Below are 25,520 nucleotides of genomic sequence, written 5' to 3' on the forward strand. Positions count from 1 at the left end.
AGTACTTCCCTTGTTTGAACATATCTAGACAAAGACAATTATTGTCAACTTCAATTTTTAAATATCTATTCAGAGGTAGAATATAATATTCAGTCTTTGAATACTGTCTTGTGTGCTGAGCTTTACAAGCCCTTTTGTCCCCAGAAATGAGATGGTATCAGTACATAAACTGTTGAGGGAATTCCCCCGCCCCCCAGTCTGGAGCACAGGGACACTGGGCTCTGCTATGACGGAGCTACATCTCCAGCCTTCACTATTTTTACACAGGGCCTCAGGGAACCGCCACCGGCCTTGAACTTCAGCCCAGACAGGTGCTGAACTTGCACTCTTCCTGCCTCAGCCTCTTGCAAATCTGGGGTTACAGGCATGAACCACCCTATTCCATCCATTTGATTCTTAAATGTGACATGTTTTCTTTGTTTGTTTGTTTGTTTAAGATATAGCCCAGGCTTGCTTCAAACTCCCAATGTAGCCCAAGCTGGCCTCAAAACTCAGCCTCCCAGAGTGCTGGGATTCCAGTAGTATACTACCATGCCTGGATCTTAAACACAACTGTTGAAGATTTTCTGTCAAACATAGGTTTCCCTAGTACGCTTTCCACGGGTTTGGGTTTTATTTGTTTGTTGTTTTGTTGTGGCTGCTGTTAAGTATCTGGTTGGCCACTTAAAGCTACTTTCAGTGGAGGCTGGAGAGATCGACGGCTCAGGGATAGAAAGTACTGACTGCTCTTCTAGAGGACTTGAGTTCAATTCCCAGCACCCACAGGACGGCACACAACCATCTGTAACTCCAGATCCAGGGGGTCTGACACCCTCTTCTGGCTTCCAGGGGGAAGAGGCAGGCACTGGCATACAAGCCGGCCAAACAGCCAGACACATAAAATAAAACTTTTAAAAATACATTCAATGATTCACATACTACTATGTATACAGAATGAAATCCCCTTTCCCAAGATGTTTCCCTACTGAGTACAGTTGTGAACTTACCTATATTTAGTACTAGTTTCCTATTAGCGGACCTCACACATTCCTAGGCCAGGAGTCTCATGCAGACAAAGCAAGTTAAGTTTCTAGTGTGTGATAGACACTTTAAAAAAATGTTTGATTTGCACACAATAATTCTATGTATTTATGTGTTGCAGTATGAGAGTCTGACACATAAATACACAGTATAATGATCAAATCAGTGACTGGCAATTCCATCATCTGAAGCACTTACCATATCTTTGTATGGTAAGAACATCTACATTCTTGCTAAATGGCTTTTGTCAATGAGTCCACAAACATCTAATCCCTATAAACTTGAAAACTCTAGATTGATCTATGTATTTCTTTAGTTTTCTATTATCTTTTATTTAAATGATATACTTTTATAAACATATCATTTAAAATACTTCTACTTACAATAATTTTTTAGAGAGTCATCTATAAGATAGACCTATATTACTCTAGTTTACCATGCTTTCACATAGTCTATTCCTTTTGCTACATTTAAAAATGTATATACATGCTGCGCATGGTGGTACATGGCTTAGGAGACAGAGGCAGGTGGATTTGTGAGTTCAAGGTCAGCCTGATCTACATAGTGAGCTCCAGGACAGGGAAGATAGTGAGACCCTGTCTCAAAAAACATAAAAACAAAAGATACACACACAAACCTACAAACTTAAAACAATTATTACTTAGTGATAAGGCATGTACACATAAGTCAACATTTTGAAGGCCCAAAAGAAATCCAAGAATGCTGAGCAGAGAAAACTTTGTAAAGTCTATGTTGGTCCACATTTTTTATGTAACAATATTCTAAATAGAAAATACACTGTTATTAGGATGACAGGAAGTTTAGAATATCACTTAATGAACATATTATTAAAATACACAAGTGGGGGTGAGGGAGGTATCTCAGGGGTGGGACACTTGCTGAGCATGTTTGAGGCCCTGGGTAGATTTTCAGAGGGAGAAAAGAAGCTGAGGAATAAGAGACAAATTATAACTGCTGCCATAATCAAGTTCAGGTGGTATTCTAGGGAAGCCATTCTATTTCCAATCAAATCATCCATCCAGCTGATCAGATTACCCAGTTCACTGGTAATGAGTCTCTCTGGTCTACTGAGTATTCATATACATTATGGGCTTTGGGTTATTATTTCAAGGCTGTACTTAGAACTTGGGATTTTTTTATTTTCAGTATAATAGGAAGCACACAATAACATATACAGAGAATGCTTTCCCTATAATATCTGTGTAACACAGATGACATTTTTTAAGTAAAAACATGATTTTCCTTTCCGTGGCCAGTGAAATGGCTCATTGAACACAAACACTTGCTGGGCAAGCCTAAAGATCCAGGTTCAATCCCCAGAATCCTCACGAAGGCAGAAGGGGAGGCGTGACTCCACAAAGTTGTCCTATGACCTCCATGCCAGCAGTACAGTGTGCCCTTCCTCCCTATAACCACAAATAAAATAAAATCTTTTGAAAATTTTCAAATGCCAATGCGTAACTCAGCTGGCACAGACACCATTGCCTTCCCCATGCTAGGCTCCATTTCCCACCCTCAGGAGGGCTGCTGTGTCCCTACTGGAGAGGAAACATTCAGATTACATTCAAGCTTTTAACGCAGTATCATTGTGTATGTATCATTTTTATTTAGCTACACAATCTGCTTCTAAAATAAGACATATACCTCAAAACTGTTTATAAGTAAATTACTAACACATCAGAATTTCTATTTCCTTTACTTTAATTTAGAATTAAATTCAATGACTTTTTGAAAAGTACTCTGTAATTTCAAAAAATGAAACATGCTGTTTTTCAAACATTGCTCCAAACAATGAAGGCAGATACAACAACACCAACAAAAAGCTAAATAAATATTGTAAGAATGCAGTGATATTTTATGCTAGATAGAATTACTCTCCAAAATACACATTCATTTCCGTACTACTCAAAATATATAATTTTAGTTTTAAAATAAATTTGAATAAAAAGAAGTTGAGGGGCTAGAGAGATAGCTCAGTAGTTAAGAGCATTAACTTGGCAATCCTGAAACTAGAGTTCAGACCCCACATAAGAAGCCAAGCATCCCAGCAGAGGTCTGGAAACCTAGTCCTAGTAAGCCAGGGACAGAGGATCACTGGGTCTCGCTGGATTCCAGTGTGGCTGAGACACAAGCCTTGGGTTCAGGGAGGTCCCAGACTCAAAGAAGTAGGTGGAAAGTGATAGCAGGGGACACCTGACCCCCTCTTGTGTCCTGTGCACGAAAGAGCAAGCATACCCATTCACACAGGCACATACATTCACACAGACACACATATACATGAATAAATAAATGAACAAATTAATGAATATATTTAAAAGAAGTTGAAAAGGCTGGATGCAGTGGTGCATGCCTTTTATCTCAGAGACAGGTGGATCTCTGTGAGTATAATCTGATCTACATAATGCGTTCCAGGCCAGCCAGCAACTACATAGTAAGATCCTGTCTCAAAAAACAGAAAAGCAAAAAGGGAGGAAGAGAGAAGAAATTGGTAATATAGACAGTGACCACTCAAAAGGACTTTGAAAACCCTCATGTTAAGGAAAAAAAAAAAAAAAAACGTTTTCCCTCAACAATCAAGAAAAGGAGTTACACTCGAAGTGGCATGCTATCAGTCCAGGGATCAGAACGGAAGCTACTCCACTTCACCAGTGAGGAGAAAGCGGCCCCCAGTGTTGCAGCTACTGAAGACTGAGGGCTTTACTCCAGGCTAGACTGAGGAGAAGGATCAGCAAGTGAAATCTCTTCTTCTCAGAACTGCGGGAGTTGAAACGCGTGACCCGGCCATTCCTACCCGCGATGCGTGTAGTGATAAGGTATCGTGAAATCTATTCCAGACCAACAAGTGAGTCTGGACAAGGCAGAAGAGTAGTAGATTTCAAACACATCTTAAAGGAGCTAGAAGCTAAGAGAAGAGGCTGTGGGAAAACAATGGAAAGGGAGCTTCAAGGCTGAAGAAAATCTATGTGCTACTGATAGGTTTAGACCTCCACTGTGCTTGTTAAACTAAACATCTATACAAAATTAAACCAGCCTACTATCTTCTCCATCGGAGACGTCTCAAGTACACATATCTTTTTTTTTCTTTTTTGGGGGAGGGGGTGGACAAAAACAATAAAGTGTCAGAAGAGGAGGGGGACCCGGGTCTGAGCAAAGTTTTTCCCAAGTAAGTAGAGTTGTGGGACAGATGCCAAAAGACCACAAAGAAATTACAGCCAAGACATGAGTGTGGTGGCTCGTGCTGACCTGTCAACGTGACACAGCCTAGAACGGCCTGGGAAGAGTCGTAACTGCTACATTAGCTTGACCTACGGGTGCGTCTACGGGGATGGTACTGAGTAACACCTAATGTGGGAGGAGGGCCCAGACCACTGTGGATGACACCATCCCCTAGGCCAGGGCCCCCGCAACTGTAGGAGAAAGGAGAAAGGAACCAAGCAAACAGGCCTACACGCATTGATTTCTCTCTGCTCTTGACTGTGGATGCATGTGACCGGCTGCTTCAGCCTCTGGTCACTGGGACTTGTCTGCCACGGTGGACTATACCCTGGGATTGTAAGGCAAATAAGCAGCTCCCTTCTCCTCTAAGTTGCTTTTGTCAGAGTGTCTTATTAGAGCAACGAGGACGAAACTAGGACAGCTGTGGGAGGAAAACACATTAAGAAAAAAAGAACACATCCCTGTTCAAAGATTATTGTTAAGAAGATAACTGCTGGAGGCGGGCCTTATAAGGGTCCACTCCTCACTTGAAGAGCTACTGGAAGTTAATGGCTGCTGCAGGTGGGGGGAAGGGGGTCACACAAGCAACCCTAATTAAACTCAGTGGGTCACACACACACACACACACACACACACAAAGGTGTGGCTCAGTGGTTGAGACTTCTCATTGATCTTGCGGATGACCCAGATTTGGGTCACAGCACTTGCATCCGATGGCTCACAACGGACCAGAAGTCCAGCTCCAGGAAACACAATGCCGCTAGGCTCTGCTCATCGGGCGCCTGCACTCACACAGTGCGCATGGACTCACGAAGGCACGTGTACATAGGCAAATGACGATAAATAAATCTTATTTTAGGATGACAGCAGGAGCTGGACTTGTTGGGAAGAAGCCTGGGCAGGGGAAGAGCAGGGGTAAGGGAGGAGAAAATGATCAAATGCATCATACACATATATGAAATATAAAAACCTGTTAAAAGAAAAATAATTTAAAAGAATAATACTTTACTGGATAACATTTAAAATGTTATTTTAAGTTTTTAAAAATTTACAAAACGCTATCACATCTCCTCCCTCCCTCGGACCTGCTCCTGTTTCTCTGAGTCTCTCTGCCTTCAACTTCATGCCAACTCTTTGAAGTAGGTCAGGTAGATATACCTATTATCTTTTCTTACTTTTGAGGAAATACATACATAAAGGGCACCCAAGTTATGACACTTCGTCCTCACTCAGGGTGGTACAGGTGATACGAAACAAACCCAAGGCTGACTTCTAGTTTTCTAAGTACAAAGGGGATGGTCTTCTCCCTATCCATTATCACATAAAACTACTGAAACTTACCACAGGCAGCTAACAAAACCCGCTCAGCCTAAGCATGCATGGCTCAGCCTTCCAGCCAACCTCAGAGTCATCAGTGCAGAACTGAAAAACCCCAGTAAAGATTTCAAAACCACTTCCTTCTTACAAAAAAAATAACTTATTTTAACCATTATGATGACAGTTATGAATTCGATTTTACCCTTTCCGCACTGACAGGCCACGGCCGGTGTTTGTCAAAACGGATCACAAAATGTATGTCTGTTTCCCCACAGCAAATCCCTGCTTGTTCCCTCGCCTGCTTTCCTAACGCACTGTCATTTATAACCTCTGACAAGCCATGCCACATTCCCAGTACAGTCCTTCTGGAAGGCTGTGTACTAGAAATCGGTTTCCCAAGGAAAGACAACCCTCACTTTTCAGAGCATGAGAGATGACTTAGCTTCTATTACTACCTTTTACCGTCAAGGAAACTTTTAATATTAATGAGTGGGCTTTTCAATATCATTGTTCAGTGGTTATCAACTAAATAAAGCTGCACGTGACACAAAACACCACATCAAGAGCAAGGAGCGCTGAGTCAATTCCAAATTCCAGACCTCAGGGCTGGGGCAATGCCATGTCTCCTCTGCCTCCTCCACCCCTCCCCCATTCTCTGATACTAGGGAATAAAACAGGGCCTTAGGCATGCTAGGCAAGTATTGACCACCTAGCGGCATCTGAGCACCTAAAATTCATATGGAAATGCAACACAGCAAAACTAACCCCAACAGTCTTAAAAATGAACAAAGTTGGGAGCTGGATCAATGGTTAAGAGTACTTGCTGCTCTTCCAGAAGACCTAAATTCAGTTCCCAGCACCCACACAGGCAGATCACAACTGCCTGTAACTCCAACTCCAAGACAGCAGACATTATCTTCTCAGATCTACAGGCACCCATATGGCATTTACTTACACAGACACACATGCACATAAATAAAAATACATTTTCAAAAGAACAAAGGTAGGAAGCCAGGGAGATGGCCCACTCCGCTCTTGCGGAGGACCTGAGTTCAGTTCCCAGCACTCACATCAGACAACACACAACTGTCTGTAACTTCAGTTCCAAGAGATCTGGCTGCCCCCTTCTGGACTCCATAGACACATGCACTCACACGTGCACATATTCACATACAGATAGACAGACAGACAGACAGACAGACAGACACACACACACACACACACACACACATACACAATCTTTTTTAAAAAGAGAGCAAAGTTAGTGAATTCACACTTCCTGAAAAGCTAAATTAATCAAGGAGTATGGTACTAGAATGAAGGTAGAAAGATGAATGGAACAACACTAAGAGTCAAAAATAATATATATATTTCTATTTTTTAATTTTTTATTTATATTTAAGTCCATATATTTATGATCAGTTGATCTTCAGGAAAATGGACCAAGACAATTCAATGGGAGAAAGAATTTTTTTTTAAAACTCTTAAGTATGAGCTTTCCATATATCCTCATGCAAAAATATCTAGACCACTATCTCGGTTCCCAACACCTACATTAGTTCACAACCACCTGTTAACACCAGCTCAAGAATATGTGATGCCATCTTCTGGCCTCCGCATACAACTGCACTCATGTGCACATACCCCACACACAAACACACATACATACACATAAATAAAATAAAATCTTTGAAAAATGTAAAGATAGTCCACAGGACAAAAGACAATACTTTAAAGTATCAGATAAAGATTTTATATCCAGAATACATAGTGAATTCTAACTCAATGAGAAGACAATAATCCAGTTTAAAATGTGCATGCCAGTCCAGAGGGCACAAGCCTGTAATTTCAGCTACTAGGAGACTAAGGCAGGGGAATCCCAAATTTGATGCATTTATCTAATTATTCTTTATCAGTAAAAAATTGGGAGTCAGATATCAGTGTAAGATCCTGAATGATCAGAGAAGCAGAGAAGCCACCAGCCACTTCCTCTCTCTTCCATTCCTCAATCCAAAGGGCCTGAGATCCTCCCTCAGCTCTGCCTTACTACTTACTACCTGTCTCCTACTGTCCTCAATCCATGACCTCTCGGGTTAATTTTGGTTAGCTAGTCTAACTCTGCCCTCTGACTCCGAGCAAGCTTTATTGTCAGAATATGATCAAAATATCACACAACACAAATCCAAGGCTTATCTGAGATAGAAAGTGAATTCAAGGCTAGCCTGAGCAACTTAGTAAGATCTTGTGTCTAAACAAACAGTAAAAAGAGCTGAGGCTATACCTCAGTGGTAGAGCACTTGCTTAGCACGCACAAGCATGGTTCTGAGCTCAATCTCCAGTACCATAAAGAATGCATACGTAACATATACACATAAAGTAGCAAAGGATTTTAATATGTAGTTCTTCCCAAAGTAAATATAAAGGGATTAAAAAATATTCTGAACATTTAATTGTCAAGGAAATGCAAATGAAAACCACAATGAGATAGCACATCATACATTAGAATGCCTTAGTCAAAAGTACACACAAGAGTGAAGACTCAACAGAAGAGACTGGAACCCTCAGGCACATACTGTGAAAACCACTTCACTATTCCTCAAAATACTAAACACATGCCAGGCATGGTAGCACATGCCTGCAATCCCAGCAGCACTCAGGAAACTAAAGCAGAATTCACTAATCCGTGAATTCAAGACTGCCCTGCACTGCATACTGACCGTGACGTCAGCCAGGACTCATATTATCTCAAGAAAAAAGAGAGGGACTGCTGAGGTACCTCATGGGGTAAAGGCTATTGCAAGCAAACTTGATAGCCTGCGTTTAATTAATCTCAGAACCCAGAGATGGAAGGAGAGAACAGACTCCGGTCACTTGTCTTCTTACCTCCATACATGTGCACATGTGGGCACAGCGCGCATACACACACACACACACACACACACACACACACACACACACAATTATCAATTGATGAATGAAACACAATTTTTTTAAGAAAAATAAAGCTAAACAGTTAGCAAATGATCCAACAATACTACTCCTAGGTATGGACCCCAGGGAAAGTAAAAAATATTCTGAACATTTAGGTAGTATTATCCATAATAGTCAAAACATGTAGAAACATCCCAAAAGTCTAACAACTGATAACTGGCTAAATAAGATGTGGTACATTCATACAATGAAAAATTATTAGACAACAAAAAAATAATAAAGCGCTAAGCCAAGCACCATGAGATACGGCCATCATCCTAGCACTCCAGAGGCTGAAGTAGAAAGATTACACGTTTGAGGCCAGCCTGGGCTATATAACAAGAGCCTACCTCAAAGAAAAAAATGACTATGTGAATAAACCTCAAAACTACTATGCGCTGGGCGGTGGTGGTGCACACCTTTAATCCCAGCACTTGGGAGGCCTTAAACAATAACTTTATGGGATATAAACTGTTTTTTTTTAAAAAAAAAATGCACTATGCCAAATGCAAGAAACCAGACTCATACTTCATAACCACAATTATGACACTATAGAAAAGGCAAAAGTCTAAGGAGATAAATCAGAATCACAGTTGCCAGACACTGGAGTAGGAGGAGAAGACAGACCTCACGGGAGCCCAGGAAACCACACACTTGCTACATGTGTTCATTGTCAGAATTCTGACAAGTATAAATCTGGAAAGGGTACAAATTTTATTCTAAGTAAATGTATATCTTCCCCCACCCACCCCCCAAAAAACTGACTTTTTTTTCCCAGACAAGGTTATACTGTGTTGCCCAGGGTAGACTGGACTCAAGTATTCTCCTGACACCAAGCAAAAATGTGACATTTTATTTACACTATCAAGGTGAAAACAATAACCACCAAACAGTATTGGGAAGCTTGAAAGCAGAAGAACAACTAGCTTTAGAGCAGTCCAGAATTCCTCCTCACCAGGTTCTAGAGCAAACGCGAACGTCTCCTCTGCATGCCATCATGAGGAGCAAGTCGGCAGCTCAGTGGTAGAGCACTTGCCTGACCCGCAGAGTACCCTAGCTTCAATCCCCAGTACTGAAAAACAAACCAGAAGTCACAGCAGTGGGGAGATCGGAATGCTGCCGATGATGGGATGATTAGGTCTGCGATTCCAGTACGAAGGGTAAGACAGGAGAATCACCATGAGTTCAAGGCCAACATGGGCTACCTGGTGAATTCCAGGATACCCTGAACTGGAGTGAGAACCGGTCAGAGAACGAAAGGCGGGAAGAGGCAAACATTACCTACGACACCGTTAATGACATAACTGTGAGGGCCAGGTCAGAAGCCTCTCCTTTGAGATTTAAAATCAAAGTCAGAAAACAATCTCCTGGTCTGGAGAGATGGCTCCACGGTGAAGCACACTGACTGCTCTTCCAGAGGACCTGGGTTCTATTCTCAGCACCCATATGGCAGCTCATAATTGTCTGTAACTCCTGTTCCAGAGGATCCGACCCCCTCAGACAGACATAAATGCAGGCAAAACACCAATGCACACAAAATTAAAAAAATAATAATAATTAGTTAAAAAAAGAAAACAATCTCCTTGTAAAAGATAAACTAATAAAAGTCAACATAAAAATTTAAGTAATCTAGCTAAGTTCTTTAATTTAAGGGGGAAACTGTATTGACAAATAAGTCCTAAGAAACTCCCAAACCTAGTTACCTAGTTAAACTAAACAGATCACATCCCCTGTGTAGACCTTAGTAATATTTTTCTTTTACTTATTCTCTCTCTCTCTCTCTCTCTCTCTCTCTCTCTCTCTCTCTCTCTCTCTCTCTCCTCTCTCTCCCTCTCTCCCTCCCTTCCTCTGTGTGTGTGTGTGTGTGTGTGTGTGTGTTTGTGTGTGTGCCCACGTGAATGCATGGGTGTGTAGTAATGTATATGCCATAGCATGTGTATGGAAACCAGATGGCAACTTTCTCTGCTTCCACCTTTACACTGGTTCCATCTTTACGGGGCTCAAACTCAGGTCCTCGTACTTTTGAGGCAGGGCTTTTTATCCAGAGTCATCTCACCAGCCTGTCTACACCTTTTTTAAAAAAGGAAAAGAAACAGAAAAATTAACCTGTTTGGAAAAAAGCACAAACATATTTAAGTCATACCTGATTAATGTTAGAATAAGAGTTTTTATGATAAAGTGGAAAGGAAAGAGCTACCGACTTCTCAGTGTTCACTGATACGCAATTCAGGGAGAAAGACCGTCAGTCTCCTGGATACATAGTTACTAAACCACTGCTATGCAAAGGGACTGCTTCTGAGAACGTTATACAACCTGCAAGACTATCCCTCAAAACCATTTGAATTCCAAACAACTTTCTAATTTATTTGTCCAACCCCTTTGATGATAAAATCATGGCCTCTGGTAGCAGAAACCAGTAGTCATTAATCCAAATATAACCAATTCAGATTATGCATTAATTTTTAAAAGAGCTCTTAGGATTTTTAACTAACATGAGTCAATCCCCCAAAATGTAACTTGTATTAGACAGGAGATTAAATTGTTATTTTGTGTTCTGCAAAACTAAGATCAGATCACAGATAGGAGAGGCTCCAGGCTCTCCCTTTGACATCTCACTCTAAGAATGATGGCAGCTCTACACAACATCCTTCATCCAGGGAAAGACAGAGAAACACCCACTGGGCTATGAACAAATCTCTTGCGAACTACAGAATGGCCTGGTGCTAAAAGAGACCAGCGGGACCTTCCATCTGAGCCTTCTTTTCTGCAAAGGAGGAATCACATTGCATCTTGGAGGTCGGGTTGCCTGCCAGGGTCTCAAAATCACTTAAGAGTCACACATTTAACACAGATCTCAAGTTTTCACCATAAGCCATTGAACTCCCTGCTTATTTTATCAGAAAGCCATGAGAACAGCTGTGAACCCATGCAGACCTGAGCTCAAATTCAACAAGAGACACTGGGTCATGTTGGAAAAGAAGAAAAAAAGTTAATAGAAAATTCTCCACTTAACACCTAATCCAGCCAAAGCCAAAAGTTTTCAAAAGTTTATAGATTGGAACCTCGGTGTGTCACTTTATTCGAGGCAGATTTCTATTCTTACTATCTCAAGTTCCAGTTAACTAAAATATACAAGACTTTTATGTTTAATAATGAACTTTAAGGGCACATATCACCATATATCATGCTCTGCCTTTTTGTATATTAACCTACATTGGGGATTTGAGGGTCACCATGACACATGTGTGGACGTTAAAAGACATCTTTGGGGAGCTGGCTCTTTCCTATCATGTTAGCTCCAGAGATAAAATTGAGGCCACCAGCTTTGGAGGCAAACACCTTTCCCCACTGAGCCATCTCGCCAGGCTTACTGTTTTTCAATTCCTCCCACCTTCGGCAAAAGAAGGCACAAGCACACACATAGAGCCTTGACATCAGCAAAGGCGAACCTGTGTCTGAATTTAGAGATGGCAGCGAGGTCGTTGCATAGTCCTCTGTGCATGAGGCTAGCATAAACAAGGCCTTCGGCTTGATCTCCAGCACCAAATAAATGAGAGAGGTCACAGTAAACGAGTGGCCGAAAGAACAAATTAGCATAAAGCAAAGAGAGTGATAAGGGATGAGCAGAAAAAACATCACATCAGGAAAGAATTAGAAAACAGACGACTGCGGGATCTGCAAGTACAGCGCAGAGGGGAATTGCTGACCCAGCTTGCACAAAACCCTTGGCTAGACCTCAACACCAGCGGGGAGGGGATGGAATCTGAGGAAGAGAAAATAGTTTTCCTACTTCTCTTGACATGCTCTTTCAACCACCAAGTAAAGGTATCTAATATAAGATATATTATTAATAAAAATAGTCCATAATATTTTATAATGACATGCTGTGAGATCTAATTTGCAGCAAGACAGTATATCATTATATCTGTCTCTTAAAAAATAATCAGACTGTCAAATGTAGCCAATATTAAAATTAGAATATGAGTAATGTCTTCTTTACCATAGAAATTATTAGAAAACAGTTCCTAGATGTGATTTCTGTTATATGGCTATTCATTTTAAACAAGCTTGTCTAAATCACCTCATATGAATTAAAAAGTTAAGCAGGGGCTGGAGAGATGGTTCAGCAGTTAAGAGCACTTGGTATCTTACAGAGGATGTGGGTTCGGTTCCCAGCACCCACATGGTGGTTCACAACTGTAACTCCGGTTCTACGGGATCCAATGCTCTCTTCTGGCCTCCACAGGTACCAGACACACAGGCAGTGCACATCCGTAGATCCAGATAAAACACTTGTACATATAAAAAGGTAAGCAAAGAAGAGTGTTAGCTTTCAGGGCATTTCCACTGCTTATAAAATCTGGCACTGCCAGAGTTCTTCAGTTACACCATGCAAATTACTTTCTTTTCCCCAACATAGTCCACATATACTGGAATCTGAGGCTGAGCGTAATTTGAAGTTATCTCTCAGCAACCAAGCTCCTTTCATAGAATAACTTCTCAGTAGCGTCCCAAAAAGCTGGTGGTCTAGCCTGTTGCATAGACTGTGTACTGTGAAATGGCAGGTTCACTGTTACATAAAATATTCTAGGCATCTTTGCTGGCCCATGAGTCCTTCTCACCTTCAGAACTCCAATCCACATTAACTTTGGGGTTTGGATATCTCTAGAGACAAAAGTCTGAAAGAAAGCAGGCTGGGTGGGTGCTTCCACCTGCTAAATTATCCCTGGAAAAACATGGCATCCTTCAGTGAATTGATTAATTCTGCTCTCTAGTACTCTGATCAATGTTCTTATCTGCCTAGCTCACGTGTAACAAAACATGAGTTTTAATGGCACCTGCCTAGAGCACTGGAAACCCTCAGGGAATGCTGAAGGCAGCGCCTCCATGTAGGTGATCCCAAGACGAGGTAGGAGCCCAGATTAGAAACTTGTAAGTTAGATCGGGTGCAAGGGGAAAAGGGCTCTACACTAGCCTAGTGACAACAGACAATTCTCCGACTATGACGTGCGACTGTGTGGGTTCAAGTTCAATAGAAGTAGCCAGACATTTGCATGTGCACTGGGGCATGCTGTTTTGATATACCACTATCAGTTTTTTCAAGTCTTGGGCCTAAGTGCCTTCGCTAAATTTTTGGCTCCCATAATACCACTTCTTAGCAAACTCCCTTAATCTTTCCAACAGAAGAGTGTCAGCTATCCCCCATGCATCGGACTTTAGACGATCCCTTCTTTTTCCAGAGCAAAATAACCTATTAGCATTGGCAATCTGCCGAACGCTGATTGCCCAAATGCCAGGCGCTCCTTTCTTGGAGGTTCCCATCTCCAAAGCTGTGGCCTGGCACTGTGCTCAGCGCTAGAAGTGCACCCTGGGTTGGGCTGGCAACTTCAGAGCTGGCAGGGAGGGGTTCCCTGGGGAATCCAGGGAAGTATGTCCTGGTGATCTACAGAAGCTATTTTTGGTGGGCACAGGTTTAGGGACAGAGATGTTCAAATGTGGCTTTTTAGGGCTTCATGCGTCACATTTCTTAACTGCTACTGCACAGCCAACGCAGAGCTGAGTCCATCAGTTTTTTTAAACATCAGCTAAAAGTTGGAATTTGATCATTACACTGGTGCCCAAGAGAAGAGGATTCTTGGAAATAAAATTCATAAGTAGTTGCTACAGCTACAGGATTAAGATTGAAATGCACGACCATCATTTTGTGAGGAATCTTAATTTGTGTTATACAGTCTTAGAATTAGACATCATTTACCACAAGCTTTATGCATTTATTTTTAGTTTGGACTGATTCCTCTCAACCTGTCAAATATGATTGAAATTTTGCTGACAGTAATTCTCTCTCAGCAAGTATTATTTCTGTTGTTTGACTCAACTATACCAGAGTACGTGAGATAAACACAGTAAAAGAAAAACTAAACACTTGACATCTTCAGCTTTTCTATCTGAAGTAGCTTCTTAACTCAGCCTGGAATGCCCTCCCTCCATTCCCAAGTCTCATTTTCTGCTTTGGCAATCTTTCACAACCTAGATCAAATTTCACCTCCACTGCGAACTATTTACTAACTTGGAGTCCCTCCACCTCTCCCAACCCCCTCTCCCATTTGCACTGTCAAAGTATATCAGCTGCCTGAGCCCCCAATCAATGATGATTATAGCTTATAAATTGTAATTTGTTAAATTAAATGACAAAGGTATTTACTATGTCTTTCTCCCTGTACTCCCTAAGTTATGGAGAATATGTGTTTGAAAAACAATACATAAATATGCAATGATCAAGGGCTGGAGAGATGGGCTCAGTGGCTAAGAGCCCTGGCTGCTCTTCCAAGGACCTGGGTTCGAGTCCTGGCACCCACATGGCTAATAACTGTCTATAATTCCAGTTCCAGGGAATCTGATGCCCTCTTCTGGCCTCCACAGGCACTGCATACATACAGGTAAAACACCCATATAGAGTAAATAAGTATGCAATGATCATATCATTTTTAAGAGAGGAGATGAAGAACACGAAACTGATAAATGTAACATCAAAGTGGTATGATGAACAAAATCTCCAGAATCTCGCCAACCTGAAGATAGGTCTGCATATGTGCAAACAAAGTGAGAGAGTAAGATCATCCAAGAATAAAAATTAGAAATTATATCCAATAAACAAGACTTGTTAATCTTGCCCGTGAGGCCTCCATAGTCAGGCAGGGCCTCTCAAACCTAGGCCACATGAGAACCACCTGGAAATCTTGTTCTAAAGGGCTTCGGCGGTAGAAAGATGGCTCAGTTGCTCAGTTGGCCAAGTGCCTGCCTTTCAAGCACAAAGACCAGAGCTTGATCCATAGAACCCCTCTGACAAAAGAAATGCCTGGCATGTGGCACACACTTGTCATCTCGGCGGTGAGAAAGAAGAGACAGGGAGATCCCTGGCTTGGCCTACTCTGTGACCTCTAAGCCAGTGACAGACTGTGCCTCAGAAATGGTAGGTGGTCCTGAAGAACATCAGAGTTTGTTCCCCTGGCTTCCACATGTATGAGCACACACATGTATGCACACCCCTAACACATATGAGCATGCATACATACACACATACATACACACATATGTAAGGTTTTGGAGCTTGATCTCCAGTTTCTGATTCACTGGGGCTGAGGTGGAGCCAAGAATTTACATTTCTAGTGAGTACCCCGTTGAGTACATGGTAATTTTGTGGTCCAGCAATCAGACTTTGAAAACCACTGGCTTTATCCATTCCTTACTTTACTCCATCCTCCATGCTTTTGACAGGGCTCACAGTTTCTACAAAAGGAGTGGGAGCTATGAGTTATAAAATAGGAAGATGCTCTGAATGATGCATGAGACAGCTAAATCTGTTCTGTTCTTGAATGGGTTCCCTTAGTAGGCAATAGTTTTCTGGGGCTTTGAAATGATCACTGGCACTCAGAGTGAGTCTTCAAGCACTTCTGGAGTGGTCCAGAGCACTTCTCAATACAAATCAGTAGATGAGGTCACGGTCATGCAAGTAGTCAGAAGGCGGGGGTAGGGGGGTGACAGCCACCATCACTGTCAATGGGCTGTTTTCTGTAGACCAGTGAATGGCACTATTGTACAAAAACTCAATGGGTGCCAAGCATGTGGCCCAATTATTTTTCCTGTATGAGCATGGCACGGAAGGGTCTCCTTAGAAAACTTGATTCACGTTTGTGGGGTTTTTTTGATTGTTTTTGTTTGGTTGTTTGTTGTTTGTTTTGTCTTGTATCCACAGGCAAAAAAAGCCTAGAGATTTTCACCAAGTTCCTGTCTTTCAAACCTAAAACATAAGTAAGTTGGAAAGATCATAAACACCATCTGTAGAAATAAAGAAAAATCATTTCAGCTGGTGAAAGACAAACACACTGGTCTACACCGGTCAGAATACTCGCATCAGTGAGGGCCAATCACACAGCAGCCTTGGAAGAGGCCATGATTTACCTCTAGGGATCAGTCTCAGAAAAACTGGAGTTCAAGGGACTTGGTGAGATGGCTGAGTCAGCAAAGAGCTTGCTGTGCACGTGAGAGGACCCGAGTTTGCATCCCGAGCACCCCCATAAAAAGCTGGGCATGGCAGCACCTGTGTGGGAGGCAGAGACAGGGTTCCCAGAGCTCACTGTCCGATTAATCCAGCTAAACTGGTGAACTCCGGGTTAAGAGAATGACCCTCTGTCAAAAAATAAAGTGGAGAACAATTAAGGAATCTAAGTTCAATCTAAGCGTGCGTGCGCGCGCGCGCACACACACACTGGGGGGGGGAGCAGGTGCATGGGAGAAATAAGTACTCTTCAATTCTGTTCTCCATGGTCCATCTTTGACCTTACCTATATTTAAGATAGTATTTAAGGTATTGGTCACTACACCAGAGTCTTAAATGAATAGAAGACCTGTTTCAGTGCTAGAATGGACGTATGACTGGGTATTTTGACCTTAGGAGGAACACTCACCCAGCAACATGGGAATGAAAATGGCTCAGTGCTCCTCAAATTGCTCAGCTGCATAAAAATCAAAATAAACAAACAAAAAACACACAAAGATGACCTGAGTTTGAAGGATCAAAGCCAGAAGGCAAGAGGGACAATGACTATCAGGCCACCAGATGATCATCACTACCACTCTGAGCACCACACAGATGAGAGAGTTGCAGGGTATCGATCATCAACCCTCTCCAAATTCACCTGTGTTGTATGAGCCCTGGCAAGGCACACCTAAGGGAGCTGCTCCACGAAGCAGGGTCTGCTAGTTCAGACAGCATGTTATAGACTAGGCTGTCTGTCGAAGATGACTTCACCTCGACGTAGCCCTCACTAGGACAGCCGGGCAGCACAGTTTACTTGGAGGTCCACATCCTATTCTGTGGAGTAATGATTTTGGCGATAGGAGCCAAAGAGTTTTATGCAGCTGTGAGGGATGCTGCATTCAAAGCGCTAATGCCGGCTGGCCACGAAGGTTCCATGAAGCACATCACTGACACAGTGCTCATTTGCTGTGGCTCTCTATGCCTGCAGGAATGGGGAAGAAGCCCCGAAGGACACGAGAAAAACCCGACCATGCTTACTGACTGGGTACCAGGCACTCAACAAGGGACAAGTGCAGCGTTATCGGAGATGCCGAAGACCCCATACATACCACATTTACACACCTGACCTTAGAAAACTGGTCTGGGAGAGATGGGTTAAAAGGAGTTATAGAGTTAGGAGATGTTTATTGTTTTCAGGTACATGAAATTTGGGGGTATCACCACTGCAATCATACAGCACAAATCAAAACAAATGGTTTGGGGGTTTTTTGTTGTTGTTTTTTTGTTTTGTTTTGTTTTTTGTTTTTGTTTTTGTTTTGTTTTTAATCTAGAACGGTAGAGGCCTCAAGCTAGGTGCTATAATTTTTAGGTTCACAACCTTACAGCTTGCTCTTATTTCATCCTTTATAAGTTCCAACGTATAATTCTCAAAAAAAAAAGCTTTTTGATCAATTTAGTACAGCAATAAATTATATTATCATTAAAGTTCTTCCAAAAATTAATTCCTTGCTTCTGATACTACATCACATATGCAAACCTGGGCATAAACCACTGCAAATCCATAACAAAAATGTCTGTTTGCCTGTGTGGTGGCTGCACACCCATAATTCCAGCACTTGGGAGGCAGAGGCAGGTGGATCTCTGGGAATTCGCTATCAGCCTGGTCGGTATGGTGAGTTCCAGGACAGCCAGAGCTACATGACAGAGAGACTCGATCTCAAACAAACAAACAAAAGTCTGTTTATAATGGGTGCTGCTGCTGATAGCGCAGCTATGATAAATGAGTCTCTGGGCTACAAAGTTAACTCAAAATTTCATGTTCTTTTATTACATGGTTTGCTGAATTGCCTCATCTAGCACATTCATGCCAAGCATTTAACAGAATGCAAATTCATACAAATACCCATAAGTAAAATCTGTTGTGGTGCATGTTTCTGGATTCCCGGAGCGCTGCTGCCACCCCATAAACAGAAAGAATGAGGAGACAGTCAAGGATCCAGAATTTATCTTCTGTGCCAAGAAGATATATTTTATACAATATCTAATTAGTTTTATACAATATTTAATACTGAAGTTAAGAAGCAATACAAGTGTTTTTAGGATTCTGGGAGGCTAATTTTTTTTTCCTTTCATTTGTCTTTATTAAGAAATTTTCTACTCACTCCACATACTATCCACAGATTCCCCCCTCCTCCCTCCTCCCCCCCCCCCCCAGCCTTCTTTCCCAAGCCACCCCACATCCCCACATCCCTGGGAGGCTAACTTTATACTTATCTTAATTTCAAGAGCTAGAGACTAACTGACTTGCTATTGTAACAGATCCTGAGACAGCATAATTACCTGTTAAGTAATTTTTTTAAAAAATCAATATTCATGAAAATACAACATCTTTGTGTTTTTCTCTGTGAATAAAATTATCCTAATTTTCTACCAACTTCTGCATTAATGAAACCAAGGGCTCCACTTATAAAATAGGAAGCAGAAATTCTTGGAAAAGGCAACCCATAGTCCAAAGAATAAGCATCCTCCTAAAGCCAAAGACATAGGTAAGACAGAGGGAGAGAAATGGGAACTCGTGGGGTTTTTATTTATGGGCTGGGGCGTCAAAGAACAGCTTGTAGGAGTTGGTTCTCTCCCTCTACCGTGGGGACTCCTGGGATCAAACTCGGGTCATCAGCCTAGGCAGCAAGCTGATGAGCTATCTCGTCAGCCCAAGTTCTTAAATTTTAAAGAAAAGGTCTAATGAGTTATACTATCCCAGGATGGAATTTCACAACTTCATTGAGACTAACTAGAAATCATTTGAAGACAAGTTATGATTTAATCTGACTTATTTTTCTTTTTTTTTTTTAAGTAAGAATTTCTCAATGTGCCAGGCAGTGGTGGCCCACGCCTCTAATCCCAACACTCAGAAGGCAGAGCCAGATGGATCTCTGTGAGTTCAAGGCCAGCCTGGTCTACAGAGCCACCAGGACAGGCACCAAAACAACACAGAGAAACCCTGTCTCAAAAAAAAAAAAAAAAAAAAAAAAAATTCTCAATTCTGTTTTGTGTTTTAATGTTCCTTGTTTATTTGTAATATTTCCAATTAATTTTCTTTTTGCTATGAAATAAGCATTAATATTTCCATTGTATATATGAAAAAATTAAGGTAGGAAAATAGGAAGCAATTTAGAGAGTCAAAATAGAGAGTGAATAAGATTAAGAATTAGAAAGACATTGGTTTAAATACAGTAAGGTCACCTACTAACAATAAATAAATTCCTTTGACCTCTGGGACCTGCCTTTTCATCTATAAAATCGAAACAATACTACCCATCTCTTTCCTGTAAGGCACAAAGTGTCTAACAGAATGCTTAGCATATAATCAGCCATTCAGCACAGGACCCACCCACCAATCCACCATCCCATTTTCCTCATTTAGTACAATGGATATATAATCAGTCCATAATGCCATTGTGAGAAAAATGAGGTACAATGAACACAGAGATCCCTGGCAAGCCCAGAACCCCACTCATGTGCTCCCTCCCCCCTCCCTCCCTCCCTCACTCTAGGTCTCAAAATGACTAGGTAGTTGAGCCACAATCAAATCCAAGCATTGCCCCCCCTACAGAACTGCCTCTGCACACACAGCTTGTTTATAACTGAAAAATCTGCTTAACCTGGCTGCTTCATCTGTGGTTTTCATGTGTCCCAAATAAAATCTAACTCATTTCTAAGGTGGTTTCATCTTTCAGTTATCACCCCCCAAATATTATAATGCCTCTTTTGAAAATACTTATTTGTCCAATAGCTATTGCTCCCAAACGTCTGCACTATGTCCTAAATAATACATAAACTATTAAAAGTGTGTTCCTTAGGACAAAGCATGTCTAGACATTTAAATTATTCCATTCAGGTTGACTTCAGCAATACTAGTTAGTATTTTAATATTTCATTTTTTTCTATTTTCTCCCAAATAAAAAGTCAGGTAGTAAATGGGGAAAATAAATACAGATTTGCAAAAATTAAAAACAGAAGAGTCAAAAATGTGGATCAGATCTGAATGTCTGAGGCAATGACCTTCAAAACTGGCTATTAACAATGTTCTTCACAGGGGAGCAATTATCCTACAATCCTCCTATGTATACTTTCATTTCTCCTGGTCTACAGATGCATTTCCATATCAGAAAGGATGAAAGAGTAGGCCTGTGCCTGGGAGAATCTTCTTCGCAAAGATAGAAGACATTCTGGTTACCTTAATAATCACATCCTGAAGGCCAGCTCACTAGAACTGCATTATGAAATGCCGCTAAAGCAATACCTTGACAGAATTGCTGTACAACTGGAATTTACCAAACATGGCTTTCATGACACCAACCCACTGGTATATTTCTAATTCTGTATTGCCCTACATGGTCTCTGGCTATTTTAAAAGCCATAAAAATATTTCTAAAATAGACACCATATCTAAATGAAAGTATAACACTTCAAGGAGAAAGGAGTCCAAACCATCGACAAAAGATTTAAAACATACAGTATTGCTATTCTTAAAGTATTGAAAATAATGCTTAGCTAAATAAGAAGCCCATCCCTCTTTCCCATGTTAAAACTGCACCGAGTGTTTAACAAGTAAGCACATGTGGACACACACATACACACATTACAGACACACACACACACATACACACACACAGTAGAAATATAAAATGGGAAAGTTGCTAAGAAAAGTTAAATGCTTTGTTTAAAAAGCTGCATATAGAAAAATATTAGAGTCCTGTAGATAATTGTCTTTTTTTCAAACCTTTTCTCATATGGATAAAAACAAAGGCAAAATACTATCTAAATAGTGGTGTAAAAAATGGCAAATATGCTATAATTCCTCTGTTTTAGAGTTGGCACCAGAATCGCCACATACAATGATTAACACATCTAGCCTGTGTACAGGGGCCATGACTAATTTTTATAACCTTAAATTATAAAAATAAGAGCAACAAAAAATGAACACGAACAGTAGAATACAGTAAACATTACTCCAATAAGTCCAATTTAACTTTAAAATATTTTTTCTCAGTGACAATAAGAACCATCCACAATTACAATACTAATCAACCTCACTGGCTCTGAGGACAAGGGAGAATCAAAAGTTGCCTTTCCTGATACCTAAAACCAGAAGATTATAAACGTTTTTCAAGGAGTGATGTTTCCTTAAATCTCTACACGTTGGCAAGAGTTAATGATCTACTGGAGAAATTTTATGTCACTATATACCACAGAAGTATTCTTAAGGTTTATGAAGTCTAAACCTCACACTGCCCTCGGCAGGCTATTGTACACATTTGTTAAATTTTTAAACGGAAAGACTTTAAAAGCTCTTGACAGTGTACTCACACTGCGAAGGTGTCAATTCCATGTTTTCTCCTCCTCCATTAAAACAAAACAGGGAGAAAACTGTACATAGAAACAATGACACCATAGAAACAAAAAGTAGCACGCCATCGAGGAGGGAAATAATACATACCATCTCTCCGTCATAGCCAATTACAAAAGCCCTTTCACTTAATGGCTAGCATCTTTATGGGCGTTTAATCTGTATTAAGTAGCCTTCAAAAGATAGTCTGTGCTCTCCCTCTACTCTCCTGGATCTTTGGCAGCAGTCAGCACTTAAGCTCAGGGCTTGGGGAGGGGAGTCCTTGGAAGGGGGCAGGCTGAACTAAGCACCGTCAGCATTAGGCAGCTGCTCTCAGACACTGGAGCGTCTTTCTCACACGTCTCTATTTTATGCTATTGAGCATTGTCGGCAAGATGGATGGATGGATGGATGGATGGATGGATGGATGGATGGATGGATGGATGGATGGATGGATGGATGGGGGCATCCTGCGGGTAGGGTCTAGGCAGCAGTTTTTGTCACATCTGAGCCTAGAAGCCTCCTCCAGATTCTTGCGGGGAAAGGAAAGGGATCAGGTGAGACCCTCCCGGGTCTAACTCAATTTGCTTCTCCACAAAGAGCAGTTTCTGGCGGTGAGCGCAGGGTCGGTCCTCTGGTAGAAGAATTAAACACGAGAGCATTATCGGTGCTTTCAATCTCTGACTTTATAAAGGAGAGACTGCATTCCTGGGGAAAACACTATATGACTCCTGACGCGCCACACAGCAGTAGTGAAGGGACACAAGCCAGGGGTTGTAAAAAATCCTTTCAAAACGCCAGGATCTGAAAGAAATGCTGTGCGGCATTATTGCATTGTTGGCTTTTCTATAAGTCTCCGATTCTTTCCAGCCACTGCCAATCTCCAAATCTCTGGGACTTGTTGCTAAATCTTTGCCTCACGCCCCCCACCCCCAGAAATTACCAACACGTTGAGATTTGGGGATCAAAAGACGAGGAAGGGAGCTAACCCCTCAAAGCACAGAGGGCTGGTCGCCTTCAATAGGCCACTCTGCATGGGCTGCGCGTTCCGTCTGACTCACAAACGCTCGAGAGAAATTATGACATAAACCTTTATCCTTCCAACCAGGGAGATAAAGGCTGGCTGGCGGGCCTGGCGGGGCCGGGGGGAACCTCAGCCCGCGTCCCGACGGGGCGACCCAGGCAGGCGTCTCCTGCCCTGCCCGCCTAGCTCCGGACGCCCGCCCAAAGGTGCTACCTATCCGCCGGCTGGAGGAGCCAAGACCCGGGGTCCTCCGCCCGGGTGGGCGCAGAGCAGAGGAGTTGCGGGTGCGGGACGCGACTCACCCCGCAGGGGCGCGCGGCGCGTGGTACCAGCCCCCGGCTGAGCTCGGGCAGGGATGCCGCGCGCCGGGCGGTGCGGCTGCGGGGCGGACAAAGCGCTGCGCCGGGGCTAGAGCTGGGGCGACCCCGGGCGGCGGCCCCCCGCCAACTTGGCCGAGTCTAGGGAGCGGGACCCCGCGAGCGGGCGGGCGGGCGGCGCGGCGCTGACCTGGATGGTGCAGGTGTACTCGCTGTCGTCCAGCAGCCGCACGGTGCAGCTGTACTCGCGCTCCAGACTCCTGCTGCTGCCGCTCATCAACCTGCTCAGCATCTTCCCGCCCGCTCGCCCGTCCCCGGGAGCGACGCGGCGGCGCTGCGGACTCCGGACCCGTCGCCCTTCAGCGCGGCAGCTCCGCGCCGGGCCCTGGCACCTGTACCATCACCCTGGCCGGATCGCCGCCGCTGCCTCCTCCCGCCCCACTCTTCTTCCTTCTCCAGAGCCACCACCGCCTCCCCCCCAAGCCCCAAGCAAGCTGGGTTCTCTCCCGGGCGCCCCAGTGCCCGTGCCCAGCTCATGGGGCGGGGCCTAGGTAGGGGGCCAATGGAGGTCAGCGCGGCGGAACCGATTGGCAGGAGGAAGAGCCAATCACGATAGGGAATAGGGATGATGAGCGGGCTGAGGAAGCAATCATCGCAAAACAGCAGTACCGAACCCAGTCGGACCAGCCCTCTAGCGTCCCAAGCCCTCGCTCGCTCCCTTCGCGGGCGGTGGTTGGTATGAATGCTGTTTGCCTCGGCTGGGCCATGTGTGGACACTTGACAAGATCGGTGTCTGCTACCTGGAATAACATTTGTGAACTGTTCCAGGAGTCAAGTCCTGCACCCTGCAACGCGCGGTTCCTGCCCTCTTGGAAACCAAGGCGAGGAGGCAGCACCTGCAGAAAACAGGCGCCCACGACTCCAGACCAGGCGGCTGCCCCCACCTGTGCGCTACCCTAAGTCTGCTCCGTGGGCCCCTGTTCTTGCGCACCCTTAATTTGGTGAACATCTGTCTTACAATAGCTACTTCCACCGCTGCAACCACGGAAGCTTGTAAGCGCCCGGATTTAGCGCCTAGAAATCCCTGCGCTCTAACCCTCCTTTTTATTATCAGAAGACAAAAGGAGCCTGAGGTGTGCTCCATCGCTGGGCTAGGAACAGGAAGTGATGGACCTTTCCTTGCACTTTCAGAAAGATTTACTGCATCTTCAGACTTCCTCAGCAAAACACAATAGGTCAGGAGCTGTACAGCACACAAAGAAAAGGGGGAGATGCTTTCTTTCCTTTGTGTTCTCCACATCTGCAGACTTAAAGTTCCTTCCCAGAACTTCACTCAGAGACATATTCACCCTCAAAGATTTTATGATTAGTAATATTATCATGTGCGCGTGCGGGGAATATGAACACCCAGGGGCCACGCACAAGTGTGGAGGTCAGAGAACAACTTTGTGGAATCAGTTCTCTCCTTCCACTTTTATGTGGTTTGCAGTGGTTAAGCTCGTGTCGCCAGACTAGCCTGGCAAGCACCTTTACCCACTGAACCATCTCACTAGCTCCACCCTCAAAGATTTCAATGGAAGGAAATGTCATAAAGGAATCAGGCTAGAATAGAGATGTAATTCAGTGGTAGAACACTGGCCTAGCGGGTGACAAGATCCAGCTCTGAAACAATGTCAATGCAGAACGTTAGTGCTATGAGAAATATATCCGTTTAAAATAATGAATTATTAATAATTTCCTATTACCTGTATGCTCTTATGATATCTTCAAAACACAATATTAAAACCCCTATACCAGACTAGAAAAAAATTGACCTATTTTGATTTTAATTTAATTTTGTCTACTTACTTGCCTGGACTTGGAGATCAAATCCAGAACCTTGCATTTGCTAGTTAAGGGCTTGGGGGTAGCTCTAATATTGAGCTACATCCCCAACCTTTGTGTTTTTAAGACAAGTTTCACTATGTAGCTCAGATGTCCTCCAAATGGATCCCCCTTCAAGTTCTCCAGTGTTTGGATTAGAGGCATGTGTTACCTAGCTGGCTCTTGACCTTTACTGCATGCTTCACCAGTGTCTTTAGATTCCAATAACCCCCACCCCCATCACCTTAGTAACGTGGACTGCTCCCTTGCCGCATTTAATAGGCATGGGAAGAGGTTCCTCTTTTCAATGTAATCCTGACATAGTTACAAAACGAAAACCAAAGA

At 42.9% G+C, this 25,520-nt stretch overlaps 1 protein-coding gene across 3 annotated transcripts in view; it reads right to left on the minus strand.

Annotated features, from left to right (window-relative positions):
* Positions 1 to 25,003, minus strand: part of Frmd5 (FERM domain containing 5) — a 268,059-nt gene extending 243,056 nt beyond the window's left edge. The window contains exon 1 of one of the 3 annotated variants that reach the window (XM_028878724.2): positions 23,503 to 25,003. In XM_028878724.2, coding sequence (XP_028734557.1) covers positions 23,503 to 23,604 — 102 coding nt within the window. In that variant the 5' untranslated portion in view covers positions 23,605 to 25,003. The remainder of the gene's footprint in view (positions 1 to 23,502) is intronic. The other 2 variants (XM_028878723.2, XM_028878722.2) reach the window with 2 other exon arrangements.
* Positions 25,004 to 25,520: the final 517 nt, after the last annotated feature.

This window comes from Peromyscus leucopus, chromosome 4 (assembly GCF_004664715.2).
Source record: "Peromyscus leucopus breed LL Stock chromosome 4, UCI_PerLeu_2.1, whole genome shotgun sequence".
NCBI lineage: Eukaryota > Metazoa > Chordata > Mammalia > Rodentia > Cricetidae > Peromyscus > Peromyscus leucopus.